This window comes from Cyanistes caeruleus, chromosome 13 (assembly GCF_971803275.1).
Source record: "Cyanistes caeruleus chromosome 13, bCyaCae1.hap1.1, whole genome shotgun sequence".
Classification (NCBI taxonomy): domain Eukaryota; kingdom Metazoa; phylum Chordata; class Aves; order Passeriformes; family Paridae; genus Cyanistes; species Cyanistes caeruleus.
Window position 1 is genome coordinate 19,021,429 of NC_141713.1, and position 18,213 is coordinate 19,039,641.

The 18,213-nt window shown below is 42.9% G+C and overlaps 1 protein-coding gene across 13 annotated transcripts in view; it reads right to left on the minus strand.

Moving 5' to 3' along the window:
- Positions 1–18,213, minus strand: part of NEO1 (neogenin 1) — a 155,987-nt gene that overhangs the window by 102,044 nt on the left and 35,730 nt on the right. For all 13 annotated transcript variants that reach the window (XM_086848435.1, XM_086848436.1, XM_086848428.1 and 10 more), the window contains exon 2: positions 4,203–4,520. In XM_086848435.1, the coding sequence (XP_086704561.1) occupies positions 4,203–4,520 (318 nt within the window). The remainder of the gene's footprint in view (positions 1–4,202; positions 4,521–18,213) is intronic.

The window sequence follows — 18,213 nt, forward strand, 5'->3', positions numbered from 1 at the left end:
GCAGTTTCCCAAGCTAAGTCCATTCCCTCTCTCTGTCTGGAGGAACTCTCAGCAGCAAAAGCCAAGTGAGGGCAGGTCCCTCCTCCCTGCAGGGTTCTTGTGTCACCCTTAACAGAAGTGATTTGTCTGTACTTTTTCAAAAAATAATTACAAAATGAAGGCTTGAAAATGAAATTTCTATGAGTATTTAAATGAGAAATAATAATTCAAGGAGATTATTTAGTTGAGGTGAGAAAAAACAAGTCAGAAGGAATCAGCAAGTGCTTTTGAATTCATGAAACTCAGACACACCTGAAGTTTATACCAAGGCAGTGCCACAGCTGCCTCATCACAGCCAAACAAATTACACAAAACTCAAAGCCAAGAATTATCAAATGCAAGGATAAGTGGAAGAAGAGGAAGAAAAACAGCTGGGTTCACTTGGGGAAAGAAGATGACAAGAGGTGAAACAAATAATTTAGTGAGAAGTCTTGAAATAGATTTACAGAGCAAATAAATCTGCATGATCAAACTCAGTGCCTGTGTCACCCATCCCAATTTTTAGATCCTCATGTATCTGTTCTCTTAATAAAAGCTTTAATCAAGCCACAGTAACCAGTGACTGGGGAAAAATCAACCTGGGAATATTTTCAGCTTGTGTCATTATACTTTTTATTAAAATACATACATATTTATTTTTCCAAGATGAATTACAGACACAGATCTCCAAAACTCTGTAAATCTATTTTTAATCCATGTTTTACAGCAGCTTTTTTAAACCCTCTACCCTTCTTAAGATCTAACTGGCACTTAAGTATCAAAGACAGATTTGCATTTCAAAAGGCAATTAAAAAACATACTGTACCAAGGCACTGATTAAAGTGTTGTGGCTTTACATAAATTAGGCAGTTTCTCTGACTTTCCCTACTTCAAACCCATCATTACAATGGGAAAATCCTACACATTACATGGACTGCATGACCATCTTCTCCCTCCACTGCCCTTAGAAACTGCTGATGACAAACTCAACCTTCATTTCCTTGAAGGAACCAAACTGAAGGCTCACATTGAATGGGAAAGAGATACTCATGCCCCCCCCAAACTGCTGCTCATTATAGAAAACTAACATTTATTGTTGTTTGCAGTTCCTAAAAATCAAGGATTTTTACTACTACAAGCCTGGTAGAATAGCAAACACTTAATACCAAGGTGCACAGAATTTGAAGTTACAGACTAATTCAAGTGTTCTTCACAATCAAATAATTTATCATATCCCCCATCTTTTTTAAATCTAAAGGCAGCAAAGATCAGTTTCCTTAAGAGATTCAGTTGCCACAGAACCTCTTGATCATCACACCTCCAAAACCCAAAGAGCAAAGTCCTCTCATGGATCACCACACAGGGAAAAGGTTCTTTGAATGGCCACATACTCATTGCCACGTGCCCAGTGAAGCTGCCATGATCCCCTGCCATGCCACGGCACCTCAGAGCAGGGGCACACAGCACACAGGATGCAAAGCCCAGCCAGACTGTCTCTGACACAATTCCTTCCATCCCTGCCCCAGCAGCCCAGGCACTCCGAGCTCGTGGTTTGGGTTGAGTTTTTCACATGGTGGTTCACTAAAGAAACCCCTGTCACCCCATGGCAACAAGCTGCAGATTCCAAAATCCAGAAACTTCAGATTCCTCAAACTAGAATATACAGAAAATCCTTGAAATAACTCGAGAAACTTATCCAAATTTGGCCACCTCTCTGCAGCTGGATCGCTCAGCATCATCCATTGGCCATGCAGTTCCAACTCTGAAAATTCCAGCCCTGGAATTATCCACATGATGGAACACGACATGTTTTAACTGGATTTCCTCGCCCTGGACTCTGCGACTCAGCAGAACTTGTAATTTTCAAGAGTTATTTAATGAGTAACATTCTGTTAAAACATGCAACCTACACTTCATAATGTTCCCTTTCAGAGATCAGGTGCCTGGCAGCACCACACACACACAGCAGAGGAACCCCACATTCCACTGCTCAATTAAGAGGGGAATTAGCTCCCTCCCACTGGAATTTTGAGGCCAAGGGGAGCCCTTACTATGCTAACAATGCCCACGCTCACCACAGCCTGAAAGCTGCCAATTAAAACAAAGAGAGTGGGAAGGAATACTAAAAACCACTGTTGAAACTAAGAGATTCAAATGAGGACAAGAAAAGCAATAGGCTAAACCAGAATTTAAATATTCCACCTCTTCTTCCAAAGCCTTCAGCAACCAAAATGCCTTTCCCCCTACACAAGAGGATTAAACTCAGCATGGTCTTGCCCAATTCTTGGCACTTGACTGGGGTGGTAAATAGGTTTTCACACACCCACGTCTGCCAAAGCTTCTGCTGTGGCAGTGCTGCCACAGGATGGGGCAGGTTTCCAAGGCACAGGATGGCAAAAGGCAATGCACAACATGTGTCAACAGCATTTCCTCTAGTTCTATTCAATAAAACTACCATTTTTATTGCATGGAATCAATCAATAATCTTAATACACAGCTGTCAGGTCAATATGTGCCAAAGGGGCAACTGGTTGTGTGGGGAAGGTTTTTACTGTCTTGGGCTCGACTGTATTTGTTCTGTTTTCTAGCTAAGGTTGTTTGGAAAAAAATAAAAAAAGTTCTCACCAGAACTGCATTGTTGTTTGTTGTGGACTTTTTTTTTTTTAAAGTAGGCTCTTGGGTTTATTTTTTTTTCTTTTTCCCCCAAGTACTTGGGTTCTTTTTCAAGTACTAAAAGGCTCTTAAAGATTCCATCATTTTAGAAAATATCAGTTGAAACAGTACCTTCTACCTAGATAGGAGAAAATGGAAGTGGAAATTCAGCAGACATTTTGGCTTACCTTCATTTTTAACCCCATTAACCTCACCTAATGATCATATAGAGCAGGCTGAGAGCAGAGGCAGGAGGCTGAAGGCTCTCATGTGGAAAGCAGCAGAATTAATCCCGACAGCAGAGATGCAAGGAGGTGGTAATTGCTCGAGAGAAGTGTGGGAGAACTGCCTTTATTGTCCTCATTGCCAAGAAGCTCGGAAATCTATTCCTCATTAAGAGATTCTCAAAGTCACTCTTTTAAGGCATAAAACCCCAATTTTTCTGTTTCTGACATTGCTGATGTTTCACAACAATGCTACAAGGCAAGTTAATGGGAACAACATCCGTACACAAACGATGGAAGCGGCAGCACTGGGAGATGCAGGAGCACCAGTCAGGAAGAATTCATTACCCTGAGACATTTATTAAGCAGAGGAAAAAAAAACTGTTTGAAAAAGGCTGGCAAACATCATTAGAGAAACAAAAGAAAATTGCTTCATAGTCGTTTTTTCTAGTTACAGTGCCTTAGTTTACCTTAGTTTTTTTTCTTTTGGTTGGTTTTTGAAGTCTCACCCTTACTCAGTAATTAATTACAAGTCTCTTCCTGCTTTACTGTTTACAAGACACAAACTGACAATACCAAGCCCTGAGAAATAAGCAAGTCACAGAACAGATCATTTTTCCCAGACAATCTTTATTTTTACCTGCAAACTTCACTCCCCCACTGTTTCATATCCCCCAAAATAAAGCTATCACCTATCAAGCCTAAAGGGTACTTGAAACACCAAAGCTGAGGTTACGACTTGGGCTTTTTAATGGAAACTTGTATGCATTTGGCTGGTTGTTACTTTTCAAACTTCCTTGTTCACACCTGATACTCAAGAAACAGAAAAACACAACTCCCCAGCACGCCATCCTCGGCCCATCTCCCAGTCCTGCAGGGATTGTACACACTGCTGTTAGGAGCTTCCCAAATGTTTCAGATAGAGCAGGTAATTCTCCACATACAAGCACGGAAAGTTATTTTAAGGTTATTTATACATAAAGAAAGTAAAATCCTGTTTTCTTCCCCTTCTAAGCTGTGGTAAATCTCCATTGTAATTTCAGACACCTGACACTTCTCTTAATCCATTCATTGCAGCTTTCCTGATCTCCAGCATTTCCTGAGAAATACCCCACATTAAGCTGCTTACAGGAACAGACCACATGCCAACTCCCAGCCAGTAAAATGAGAGCCACAGTCCCAGTTTCCCTGACAGCTGATGGAACCAGCTCCTGTCCCTTGGGAAGCACCTTCCCACTTTTCCAAGGGCAGAACATTCCTTCCCATCATCACCATGCTCTCAGCCACACTCACAAACCAGAGCCTTACCTGCCACGGTGAGCTTTGCTGTCCTGCTCACGATGGTCCCCAGGCTGTCCACAGTTGCCACGCACTGATAATATCCTTCATCAGGTTTATTATGCTTGGAATGCACCACGCTGTTAATTAATAAAGATCCATCTGGTAGCAGCTGGCGGCGGTCATCCGACACCAAGTTCAGGAAAGTGCCATCCTTTTTCCACTCGATTCTGGGAGGGCTCTCGCAATGAGCCGAGCAGTTCATGATCACCGATGCTCCACGCACCGACAGCACGTCCAGGGGCTCCACCAGGAAGTAGAAAGGAGTGAAGGTTCTCACAAGCGATTCTGTAAAACATCACAGAATTTTTGGGTTAGTTTCCCACAGTTTTTAGCGTGAAACACACCGTCCTTGAAGATTCTGAAATGAGCACAAGCGTTACCACATCCTCCCCTTGAACAGATTCAACCAGCTTGGTCTGTATGACATATGACAGTGTTTTCTGCTTTGATTATTCACACCATGGACTCTCAGATTCCAGGACATTTTCATCCCTAAAATGTATTTCCCTGCTCTGCTCTTGGCCTCTATGGTGTGGGCACTGTCCCAGCAGTGCTGTCCTTTGTGGAACCAAGATTGGGAACCGTCAAGAACAATTCAGCTCTCAGGAGAAAGTCTCCCATTCTTAACACATCTTGCAAGTGTCACACAGTGTTTTTTTACTTTCATTCTAGCCCAGGATAAACATGATTACTTTTCCATTTTAAATATTCCCCAAAGAGTTCTGTAATTAACATCTAGTTTGCATTAAGAAGTGAATTTTAATTACTGTCTTTCTGGTGTATTTGGTCAAGCAGAACGATTGTGTGTCAATATCACTTTGACTTGTCTTAACTTAATCATCTGTAGAAAACAGAAGACAAATTCTTCCAGAGACGAACATCTTTCCCAATCAGCATAGCACTGGATTCAGGAAAAAGGGCATCTCAGTTTTTAAAGCCCACCTTAGAAACAACACTCATATAACAATAACTCCTGCACTCATCTCAAAACCATTTCATCTCTCACCATTGACCAATTCATCTTATTGTCAATAAAAAAAAATGGTGAACTATTGTAAGACCACCCGAAAGACAAATATGCATTTAGTAACGAGATTTGTTTAATTAAGTCACAGAGTAATTCTGGGCTTTGATGAAAAAGCACAAACTCTGCAGGCGACCTTTACTTGCAAACAAAGGCTGTCCTGGAAGCATTGCAGCTTCTCCCATTGCTTGGTGATTTTAAAATCAGGTTTACCTTCTAAAATGACCTTAATTAACAAATTGATATGATTTCCTCTATCACTGAACTACACAGAGTCCATGGTCTCCAAAGAGCCTGCAGCTTCCCCCCAGAGGGACTCCAGCCTTCCTGCACAGAGCCTTGTCTCTGCTACTCACAATTCACAGCAGCTTGGAGATAAGGCAGGAGTGGTGTGAAAGAAACAACAGATAAATGATGCCTTGGCAGCTGATAGCATTCAGATGCTCTTTTACCTTCAAGAATTCAAAGAGGAAATAAAGGAAAACATTCTAAAAAGACTGAAGTTTCCCCAGGGACAGTGTCAGGCTGGAGACCTGTTAGGTTGGAATCCAAATCTTTGGGACTGTCTTGCTTGAGCATAGATTCCAACCCACACCATTCCATGATTCTGTGATTCTATGTTTGGGAAATACAAGACTGCTCACCTCACCTAATCTGTCCAGGAACTGATGCCAATTAATTACTTTCATATATTCCTACCCCTACTATTAAAAATACTCTGGGGTCTTCTAGTCCTCCTCATAGCTCCTCTCCTCAAGTTCTCACAAATACCCATCAGCTCTGACACCATTTCAGCCAAGACAAAACCCATCACCCCAAAGTGATCTGACACTGTTGAACCATGAAGTGCTTCCCGCCTGTCCTGCACCATTTTCTGTGCAGAGGTGCATCTTTATAATGCCTCAGGTGAGCAATGTGTAGAACAGGAAATGCCAAGCAGCTGCCCAAGTGGGAAGAAGCTTCCCTTCGTTATCCAGTTAATTTCTGGAAGACACAAGCACTCTAATATCCACCTTAAATCACTGAAATGCGTCCTTTAACAACTGCCTGCCACAAGCTCATCAGAAATTACAGCACTTAGGAAAATAACTTGAGACAAAACCACTCTGATCTCAGCCCTACAGATTCCACATCAATCACCTCAAACTGATGTCTTGAGATTTTACCAGCAGTGCCACAGATGTGACTTGGACCAGAATCGGTCCATGGTGATGCTCACCTGAGGACGAGTGGCAGCCCAGCCCAGGGCTCCAACACCACGTTTCTCTTCACTTTGGAAAGAAACCCATCACATTTTACAAGGCACAAATGCAACAACCATCCAGAAGGAAAATGTGAAGCACAGGTATCGTTTCAAAATTTCTTTTTCCAAACAGGATTATAAATGAAGGCAGCCAAACGCATCTTCTATCACAATTAGCTGACTTGAGATGAGCAGTACACCAGGCTTTGGTTTAGAAGGAATCAAACTGGGCTTTGATGAAGAAAGATCGCTCACTGTTCAGAGCTGAGCAATGATGTGGCACCAGGGGCAATACCTGTCCTGGCTCCAAGGCAATGTAGGAGTATGGATAAGGCACCCTTCAAGCTGGACATGTAAAACAGAAGCCTCTGACAAGCCCTGATCAGACTGGCAGGAAGTGTTAGACACTTCTCACACACTGAGTCAATGATAAAAGCTCCAAGCTCTCTGGCTGCAGGATTGTACTTTTAAAAGGCTTTTCCCCAGAATTTAATTAACGTTCCCAATAGCCTCTATAATCCTAAAGACAGTGTTATGCCCTTCCTAACCCACATCATTACAAAAAGCTGCCTCAAGGATCAGCCAGATGTAGTTTAAGTGAAGATGTTCCCCACACCACTCCCTGCAGGCTGCCAGCAGGAGCTCACAGGGAGCTTGTTCTGTGGTTTTGTTCACATATTCATGGCTAAGGAGCAAGTTATCTATGTGGGCAAATTGCTGCTTGTGCAAATCTCTAAATAAATGTATATATTACCATCTTGGTAATTTATTTTCCTTGACAACATCAGAAGCATTCTGCATTCCCCAATAAGCAAAATTTATCTATGATATTACAGTGTACCAGTATTTAGACCAAGATGTATTTTCTGTTTAATATTACATTTTTCTCTTATAGGCAACAGAGATTATAGACCACCTGATCAAATAAAAATATGACAGCAAAATACACCAGCCAAACATCTTTTGATTTTACTTTCATAAAGCACTTCCAAAGCCCAACCAAACACACAGTTCTTGGCAAGTTCACCACACCCAAAAAACAAGGTCACATCTCTAAACTGTGTTCTCCAAACACCAGTTCAGCTCCTACTTCACAAAGACTCTGCTATCCACAAATTACACCAGACAAAAATTAAATTGCACTTAAGGATCAAGGCAAAAAGAAGGGAGTGTAAGAGCTACCCCTGACTGCAGAGTACAGTATAAATCCTGCTGGTACTTCCATAACTCCAGGGGTGGGCTGACAGTGGAACCTGGCAGAGCAAGTGGCGGAACATTTTAAGATAAGTAATGCCTTGTATAAATCCAGACTTTGCCAGACTTAGTAGGTTCCTTTCTCCTTCAGTTCAAGCAGATTTCCTCCTCTGCTGATTTAATGCACTGTAACAAAGATATCCATCACAAGGAGTAACTCCTCTTCGCCCCAGCATGGCTGGGAATTGTGGGCTTGGAACGGCACTTGAGGAATGCTGTGGTGCCTCAAATTCCCCCGGCCCACAAGGGAAGGGGCTGTTCCGAAATCTCCAAGGGAAAAAGATCCTTCCAGGATGGAGGAGGAAGAAATTCTGTCCTGTGAGGGTGGCGAGGCCCTGGCTGAGGTTGCCCTGAGCAGCTGCAGCTGCCCTGTCCATGGTCAGGTGCAAGGCCAGACTGGCCAGGGCCTGGAGCACCCTGGGATAGTGGAGGCTGTTGCTGCCCATGGCCAGGGGTGGAATGGATAATCCTTCAGATCCTCTCCAACCCAAACCATCCCCAGATTCTATGATGCTATGAGCTGAGAAGGTTTTTAACATCATGTACCAATAAGAACACAAAAATCAAGAGAGTCACCATAATGATGGCATTATTGGAAGAGAAAGAGGTAATATGGTCCAGGACTTGGCCTTAGTAACTCGGGAGCATCCACACAGCACAGCCAGTAAACAAAGAACAAGTCAAGCAAAGTAAACCATATTTTGCAACAGTGCCTTTAGAGCTTTGTTTATATTTCCAGTTACCTTTCCTTTATTAAATAACAAATTATTGTTTGCTTAATCTTAAAGTGACCTTCTTAGATGGACCTCAAGCAAAAAATGATATTTAGAAAAATTAGCCCATTAAAAAAGTGTGCAGGAATAGAATTAAGAAGTCTCCAAATAGTGTGGTGTGTCTACAATAAATCACTGCAAGGAAGCATCCCCCCATCTACTCCAACCACTCCCTCTGTAAGTAATACCATTGGCTCATATATTATTAAATAATGGCAAGAAAAACACGATAATGATCAGCAGCCAAATCCAAACACAGATTGTAATCTCCAAGATCAGATGTCTGTGGAGATGCATTTATCTGGTGTTCAGTTCCACAGCCTTTGAAAGCTCTTGAGAGAGTCAGACATTTTTACCTGGATGTGACTGTATTATTTACAGCTGATTGTGCCAGGTGCTGTGCCATGACTCCCTTCAGCAGCTGCTCTCAAGCACTGTCACACCAGTCCACAACCTCTCTGTCCCTTTACTGTGGGGCTGCAGTTCTGGTCAGCTTGGAAAACTGCAGGAGAAAAGATGGCCCCAACTCCTCTTCCCCTAAAGCAGGACTCACTAGAACAGCTCCTCGTGGTACCCTTGTGCAACTTGTCCCAAAAAAATCCCCACTAAGGAGATGCTCCTCATGTCCAATCCATATTCCCACTCTTAAACTGTTTCCTACTCACAAGGATTTATTCATTTGCCTTAAAGCCACACTCAAAAAAAGGAAAATAAAAAGCCGCCTACCAGCCATGCTTCAAAAACAACTTCTGGTGCACTTTTTGTTCCTCCTGCTGTGCCAGGAAAAAAAATCCTTTATAAGCACTAAGCCCAAAAATGTGGACTTCTTTCAGGTTGTTTTAAAAATATTTTACAGAATTCACATGCAGCAGCTGAGCCCCACAAACCTCTCACCTTGTGCAAGGAACATTCTTTCAAGGCCATTTTGCTTTTATAAATCAAAGGAAGCACAAGTCAGACCACCTAACACCATATATTTGAATTAAGCCAATGAGGGAACCTCTCTGAAGGTCCTAACTGCAAAACTCCTTCTCTTAACCATTTCAGAAGGAGAGCTTAAATGATTTAATCCACCTTTTCCCTTTTTTGGGGAATACTAAAGCCATTCCTCTCATTTTAAGCAACTGTCAGTTTTTAATATCAGCAGTGCTTCCTTCGAAAAGCACCTCAGTCCCAGGGGACCAGTGCTCCATTATTTATTTAATTTTTAATTCTTCCAGGGACTGTTTTCATTATTTTATTCACCTGGGCTGAGAAACATCCCTCCAAGCATTTCTCCACAAGTTTACTAGAGGGCACTGTAAAGACACCTACAAAAGGAAATGAATTTCTGTTCCTCCTGGTGAACAATAGTACTTTGACTTTTCCCCAGAAATAGCTCCCAGATGCTGGCTCCTGACAATGCTACAGTTGTTACAGCAGGTGAAGAGGAATTTTCTTTTTTCTTTTCCTGGAGTAATGGATTTCCTCTCCCAGATTTCCAGTCTTCTGAGCACTCAGGCAACTAATTTACCTCTTCAGAGAGGGGTGTGAAATAGAGTGGCTTTCCGAGGGTTAAGAACAAACAGAAAACCCACTTGTAAGGCTCAAAATACACACTGCACACAAAGCAAGGAGGTTCCTCATCCTGCCCTGCTCCCCCTGTGTGGGTTCCACTCAAACCACCCTGCTGAGACCCACGGAACTGGTTCCCCAAACCCTCCCAAGGCCAGACGAGACCTTGAGCTCCCTATGGAGATGCCCTGCTGGTTTGCAAACCAAGCCCAGATAATCAGGGAGCAGATTCCTTGCTTCAGACAGGGTGGGCTTTTTTGCCAGACTGGTATTTCAAAAATGATTTAGAATATAAATACAGAAAAAAATCCCCACACATCACAAGAGAACTATTTGCTGAAACCAATTACTTAAATATTTCCCAAGTGTAAACACGCTGCGGCATCCAAGAACTGTGCATCAAGGGGAAAGCAGTTTCACCACTTCTTGGATGCCAGTGAGGTTACAGGGCACCCAAAGGAATAAATTCAGTTTAAGCTGCTCTTTAAGTGAGCTTTGCATTCGGTGAATGATCTCCCTCCCCCAGGCCACCTCCTCAATCCAGGGCTCCAGGCAGACCACAGACATGTCAAGGGATGCTCACAAGTGTGAAGGGCAGGGGGAATGATGGTAAGTTACCAAATCAGGGGGGCTCCAATCACAGCAATGGCCAGAAAATCCACACAAGAAGAAATACTGGGAGGAAAATAAAAAAAATTGGTTTCTATAGGAAGTATAAAATGAAAAATAGGATGAACATGAAAAAAAAAAATGCAGGGAAGAATCAAATGGAAAGTTGCTGAACATCATTTCCAGTGTCTTTCTAAAGAAAGACCTTTGTCACACTTCATGAAAGAGGAAAAAATTCTTAACAAATACCTTTAATGTCAGATCAAGCAAGGAATATCTGAGAGGACCTGGATACAGAACAGCAGCATTGGATCAGAGCAAAAGGAATCTCTTTAACTCAGCATCCTGTGACAGCAGCCGAGAGCAAATGCTGGGGAGCACCCAAGGGCGGAACCAACAGCAGCAAAGCTCCCCAGAGCCAGGCCCATCACCTGCCTCTACAGCCCAGGGACACCTGGGTTTGTTCCTCAGCTCAACAGCTCAGGAGGGAAAGCACAACCAGTAACCTCTGCCAGCACCTCAGAGCTGCCTTCAGGGAGACAAGGAAGGAAGAAGGGGAGAGGGAAAACAAATATGAGTTCAGCATTTGATTTGGGGGTCCCTAATTTAGGGGACTAGTGCACAAAGATCAGGATAATCAGTAAATTCTGTACACTCAGCACAACTAATTCTCCAGCTCTTCCCTTCTCTGGTTTCCTACCAAGCACTGCCCAATCACACCACTGATCCATAATATATAAAAATATAATAACCTTAGCAATGTGTTAATGAGGGTTTTATTGATCTTTCAAGGCAGTAGCAGAAAAACAGGAACAGGAGAAAGGTGGAAACCATGCACATACACACTACTAGAAACATGCTACAGTGTTCCCAAGAATCTTATTTTAAGAATATATTTACACCAGTTTTCTATCCTATAAAATTCAACATTATTTGCATGTTCATTAGGTGCTGTTGTGGGTTTAATCAGGGATAAGTCAGGAGCAATAAAACCTGCCCCTCACAAATTTAATTCATAATACTCCTGTAAAAGCAAACAGGCCAAGTAAAGAGCACCAAATTGAGACCTTTTTAGCAGAAAGGGTTAGAGTGGGATGACAGGCACATCAGCAGTCACAGGAAAAGAGGGATGCAGTGAGTGCCCTCCATGACACAGAAAACTGGGGCAGATTTTGGTCACACCAGCACCAAAGTAGTACCCTGGTGAAGCTGAGGAAGTACAAGAGAACCAGCAGTATTCCCAGTTTTCTCGGACTACTACTGAGCAAAAGGATTCGTGTCTGTGTTTGCAAAGCCCAAACTGAAAGCTGTAGAGTGCAAAGCTAAATCCCTCAGAGATGCCCACTCTGGTCAGTGACCACAGCACAGCGTTGGAACCCTTTAAAAATTACAACACCCATCAAAAATATCAATTAAACATTTTATTAGTACCATCAATGAATGAGCCTGAGAAAAGAAATAACACATATCAAGGCTTACAAACAGTATCTTACTGCACCAGGTTTCAGGAAAACTTGGCAAATCCAGTAGTAGAAAAAATGTATATAATATTTAAATTTGATACTCAGATCAGCTCCAATATTCAAATAAGCACCATTTTAAGTGTGCAAGTTAGAGCAAAGAAATGACATCCCAGACCTGTGCCCACCAGGAAAGCAGTTTAAGCAGGAGCTCGATCATACATTGTGGAGTCAACAGTTCCTTCAAGTTACTCATTCTTTACTCTGAGCAGTGGATAAAGCTCCCCATTTGTGCCAGCTCCACAATAAACTGTGGTTTGCTTGGTTTTTTTTCATCCTCTCAGCTGTGAACTCTGCATATCGATCCTGAAACGTTTAATGCCTTTTACTTGCTCTGGCTGCTCCCATTCACCAATGCCACAGGCTCTGCCTGGCCCAGCACTCTCTCCCCAGAGTGCAAATCTTCCTGACCCTTCATCATGAAATGCACAGAAATGATCTGGAATAAAACCCCAAATATCCCCAAGTCTTATTTACCACAACTTAATTATTTCAAGTACAGTGAATGTACATGGAGTAGAACAAATTATTGGATTTTTGTTTATTATTTGCTATATAAGAAATCAAGCAGCTACACTTTGGTAAGGCAACTGCAGCCTATTACCAGCATATTTGTATTCTAAACAGATCTATAAAGAAAATCTAATTGCACTAATCCTTTACCGTAACTTTGCAGCCATGTTATTTCACCCAGCAGACATTTTTTCTGTAACAGATTCCTACTAAGCTATGAGTGCTTATAAGCCTCCTAAGCCAAGAAAAGCTACAAGAAAAAGAGCCAAACGCCTCAATTTAACTGCTGATTCTCAGTGTCTCCTTTTCCCCCAGGGGAGTGAGTGGTACACAGTTATCTCCCTGTCCCTGGCAGGGAAGGGGGCAAGGGAAGCCCCAGGGTACCGCTGCCATTCCCACTGCAGCCCAAAGCACCGGAGCTGTCCGGCTGACAACCCTGGGCTGGAACTGGAGCGTGTGGAACCGCCGGCCCTGCCCCATTTGATCTCAGTTGAAAGTACAGTAAAATGAAGTGAAGGAGCACTTTTAAAAGCTTTACCCAGATTCTTGTCTCTCCTCAAAGCGCACTAATGAAAACACTTCCTGTGGCAGTGTGTGAAGACAAGCAGCACCTTTCATCTCCCCTGTTTACTGCCTTCACCTCCCCGATTCCCAGGCACCACTGGAGCTTTGACTGGCGCAGCTTTTGTCAGAATGAAAGAAAAAACTCAACTGTAGCTTTGCAAATATATTAGCAAAAACATTTGCAAGTATTAGCTTGGCAAATGCTTTATACATGTGAGGGAAAAAACAGATTTATCTGTTCATTTATACAATACAGATTATTTCAAAGTGAGAAAGTACATTTCAAAAGAACTTATATAAGAGTGGAAGTACAATTACTGCATGTGTTAACTGAATTATCATATAGATATGGGCATTGCTGGATGCACAGTTCTGGGTATGCTGCTTCCCTCAGCCTCTACTCCAGCTAATCCTGGCTCTGATATGGATTGGCACACACTGACAGCAACCTGGGTGGGTATTTGAAAGATTCCCCTGCAAGGTTTTGCTCTGCTTAACACGAAGCAGAATTTTTCAGCTGAAATAATAACATCAAAACAGGCCCCAGACCTGCACCCTGCACATCACGTCGGAGAACAGCACTCCCATTCACACCACTTCATTCCTAAGCTGTTAAACAAACAGACAGACCTGATGAAATATTAATTTGGCTAATTATGGCAACAGAACTCCAAAGGAAGTGACAACTCCACAGAAACAGAGCAGTACCTGTTGGCAGCAGTGCCAAGTGCCCGAGCCCCAGCCGTGTGGCAGATGGCTCCCGAGGCCGGGCCACGCTGCTCCCAGCCTTGGCTCGCCTCTCCCTGGCTGCAAGATGCAAAGGCTCACCTGGGTAGGCAGAGCCAACGTGTGAGCTACTGAACGGGGGCTTTTAGGGCAAGACCGCACACAAAACATCTACCGCTCAACACTTCCTCCAATTCATACACTGCAATCAAATCCAAGTGTTTTCACTAGAGAAACATTTACCTTTATTGCAATAAAAAGCTCGTCAACCTGCTTGGACAGTAGATGCAAAGTACCTGGCAACTCACTGCCCAAACCAAAAATTTTGGATGATAACAGTTCATAAAACATCATTTGAATGTAATTCTTTGCATGGAAGAGTCTTCTGGAGCTCATTTAGTTCAGCCAGTTGCCCCAGGAAGGTCTATTTAGATAAGGTTGCTCAGGGATCTGTCCAGCCAAGCTCCAAACTTCCCCAAGCAACGATTTCCCAACAACAGAACAGTGCAAGCAAGAAGTGTGTGAGCATCTGAAGCAGCAAAGCGATACAAAGACACACCCCCAAACTTTTGCATTATTTCCTTCTTGACATATCCAAACTGTGAGCTTTAGTTAAGCATCTACAAATTCAAAGTCCCAAAGCCACAATAATGGTAACATTAGGAAAGATGTTTGGAGGAATCCAGCCGTAAAAGCTACACAAAGTGCCTGATGTGGCTGTCATTGCAATGATGGGCTTGTTTGTACCACCAACCACATAACCGGGGCTGCTGTGGCTCCCAGAGCCCAGCACACGAGTCCAGTGATCAAGAGACACGTGGAGCCATGGCCAAAGCTTGACTTGGAACTGTTCACTGCCACAGTGTCCCTCAGCATCCGCAAACATCACTTCAGCTCCCAGCTCTAAACCACAGGCTGATCCCACTCCTCAGCTGCACACCTGGGTAGAGCTGCTACAACTTCTGATGTGACAGTCATCACCACCAGCACAGAACAAGGACCTCAACACCCTTACACCGCTGCCTTTGGTCCATTCCCTTTAAATCCAACCTCCCCCAGACTGCCAGGGCAGACTTTTTCCTCCACTTGAGGAAAACAGCATCAGTGTAATGTTTTTGGCATATTCTTCCCATTTGCATCAAGGTCAGTGCCTGTCACAACAAGCTTTCTATTTTAAACACTGCACCTCGATAGGACTGCATTAAAATACAAAGTGTTTACACAGTTCCAAGATGTAACGGCACAGCTTTTCTCAGGTTCTGTCAGAGCTCCTGCTGGAATTTGTCCCAGTCCCCAAGCAGCACATTTCAGAGAAAGCCACAAACACTGGGAGCTGCAGGGCAGAGCCTCCAGAGAGCCACCACTGACCACCACCAAAGAGCTAAAAATTCCTTTGGTCTCGTTTTCCCTGTCCGTTCTGAGGGTTTATGTAAATAGCCTGCACAGCCTTCTTCTGAGAAACTCTCCCAACCTAAACCTGCCTAAATCACGGCATAATCAGATAATTAGATTGTGGTCCCTCTAAGTCTGCTATTAGCACTTCCAAGCTATGTTTAAGGGGATAAAAAAGCTTTATTTCAAGTAATTCACAGCACGTGATGACTATCACAAAGGGGAAGCTCTATTTTCTAGCAGAGTAATTTACACTTTCTAAACAAAAAAAAAATTCCAAGAAAAAAATTGTCATGTAATATGTGGTGGGGGTTTTATGTCTAATTTTTCTTAGTAGGGTTTTTTGTTTGCTTTAGGAATTACAAGCAGAAAACAGAGCTATTGAACCAGCTCCTTTCAGCTGTAAAAAGGGTGAAATGCAGCTTTCCAGGAGAACCAAGCACTTGTGTCACCATCAACCATGAAAAAGTCCCAGACAAGAGCGTGTAAAATCATTGTATCGGCTCCGTAACAGCAACATCCACGCTTTAGATGGGATTATAAAAGGAGGGGGGAAAACAGAGGTCAGGAACTGGTCACAAGCAGCAGCATCTGTGAGGTGAGCACTTGAGCAGCACATTCTGCAAATACAAACAAAACCTGATCGTGTTCATTTTTTTAAAAAATTCAAACCTGTTAAAATTCAAAACCAATTAAAACATTGTTTTTCTTGGATTTTCTGGCTTTGTCTCAATACCATGCACTACTGAGGTCCTCCTTGCCTTGCTGCACTATTACTTTGCTTGCACATCAGAGAGAATATAAATCACAGAATATTAAGCAAAGTAAGATGTTTTGCCTTTATTTGATTAGGGTTTCTCTGCAGCACAGATTTCTTACAGCCAATATTAAAGTGTAATTACTTTGTCTCCCCAAGTTTTCAAATACACGGCTTGCATTTATAGAAGTTGTTTTTATCTTTGTGAACACAAAGTAAGAGAGAGAGGGTAAAATTACTTTTCTGCTTAGCAGCTTCAGTTCTAGCAGCACCTCCTCCCCAGGCACCACAATGCATGTAGGGCTTCATCCCTGCTTTGGCTGAGGATGAGGGGACTATTAAATATTTGTCACAGTGCCAATAACACAAATGAAAGAACCACAAGCAGGGCAGGCAGATGGGCCAGAGCTCAGCAAGGCATGGGCTGAAGTGTGTCAGGAATCTTATGAAATGAGGTATTATATAACAATATCAAATCTGGGCACCCAGAGCTGGGTCACCTGCATCTCCCCAGCTGCACACAGCCCAAACCCAAGCATGTAAACATCTTACACTGAGTTATAGACTGACTTATTTTTGCATACTTTTATATATAAAAGCATGCACATCAGCTGTGCCAGCTGATGTACCTGCTGATTTCTAAAGCAAAAATTAAGCTAGAGCTACCAACACGGCAGCTGATAAACCCATGGGCTTTGATACAGCATAGACAAGATCATTTGAGACTCAACCAATAATGGCATTAGATCCACCACGGCATCCAAATTAATTTTGCTGCTCCAGCAGTCCAAGTGCTCCTCATGAGCCTGTCCAGGGAGGTGGGAACTGAGCTGGCCCAGGGCTTCTCAGCACCAAGCGCCACTTCTGGCATGTTTGCAGTCCCTGGGGCTCATCTCCCCACTTCACTGCCAACAGATACAAAGGTAACTCTGGATACCAGTGCCACCTTTTCAAACTGGTAATCTAGGTGAGGTATTTTTAGCAGAGGATATTTAATCAGAGATCTGAGAACAATAATTATCTAGAGATACTGAAAGTCTGGGGCTACGCTGCAGGACCACACAACAGAAAAAACAGAATACAGAAGGACACTGTCATGAGGCCTCTGTCTGGAACACGTGAGTGAGAAAAGCAAGACTCCACAACCACAAGGCACAACGAGCTGTCTCAAGTTCTCTCTGCACCAAACTCAACTGTCTGAAGGGCTGGTGACTGCAAAGCACCCCACCAAACCGAAGCCCAGCAGATGTCATGCTCACATCCAAGCAGCAAGCTGAGAACGTTGCAAGAGCAACTCGTCAAGTTCGCAGAACTTGCTTTTAGTTCATAGGGGAAAAAAATCATGGTCAAAACTTACTATTAGACTAAGGTGTCTTTGATATCTCATCGATTAAATTAAATGTCATTAATTTTGCATGCAACTCATAGATCATTCTCTAAATGCTATGCCAAAAATCTAATTGAGTCTTCATTAAGTGATCAGATGGGAAATGGGAGCTCTTCCCCCACTATAGAATTCAAGGTTAAAACTGCAGCTCACCAAGGACTGTTAAGAACTGCCTCAGACCCTCACTTTCAGTCACGACACAAAAACCCCTCTATTTCATTCACTCCCAATTTCCCCTATTAGCTGACTCCTCCTCCCAGCTTACACCAGTAACCTTGAAAAGAGGACAGGTGGAGCTACTAAAGAAAGACAAAGGGGCTTAAAAAAAGATTATTTCAAGCTACAATTAGAGTATCCTACCAGACTACACTATTTTGAAGCTTAAATTTAAATTGAATTCAAGCTGCATTTTTAGCCACATGCTTGTCACTACCTTTTTGTCATCCCAGTGTCAGGAGAGAACAATTCCTAGGCTTACCTCCAGCACCGAATGCCATGCCTGGATTTGGCCACCCTTCTGTTACTTGTGGGTGGTGGTGGGACAAATCTACTCTCTGCCATTTCACAATTAATAACGAGACTTTAAAAAGTGGTAATTTAATACACAAAGACACTTCTGGAATAAAATAGCAATGCAGAGGAGGTGATAGGGTTTATCTCTT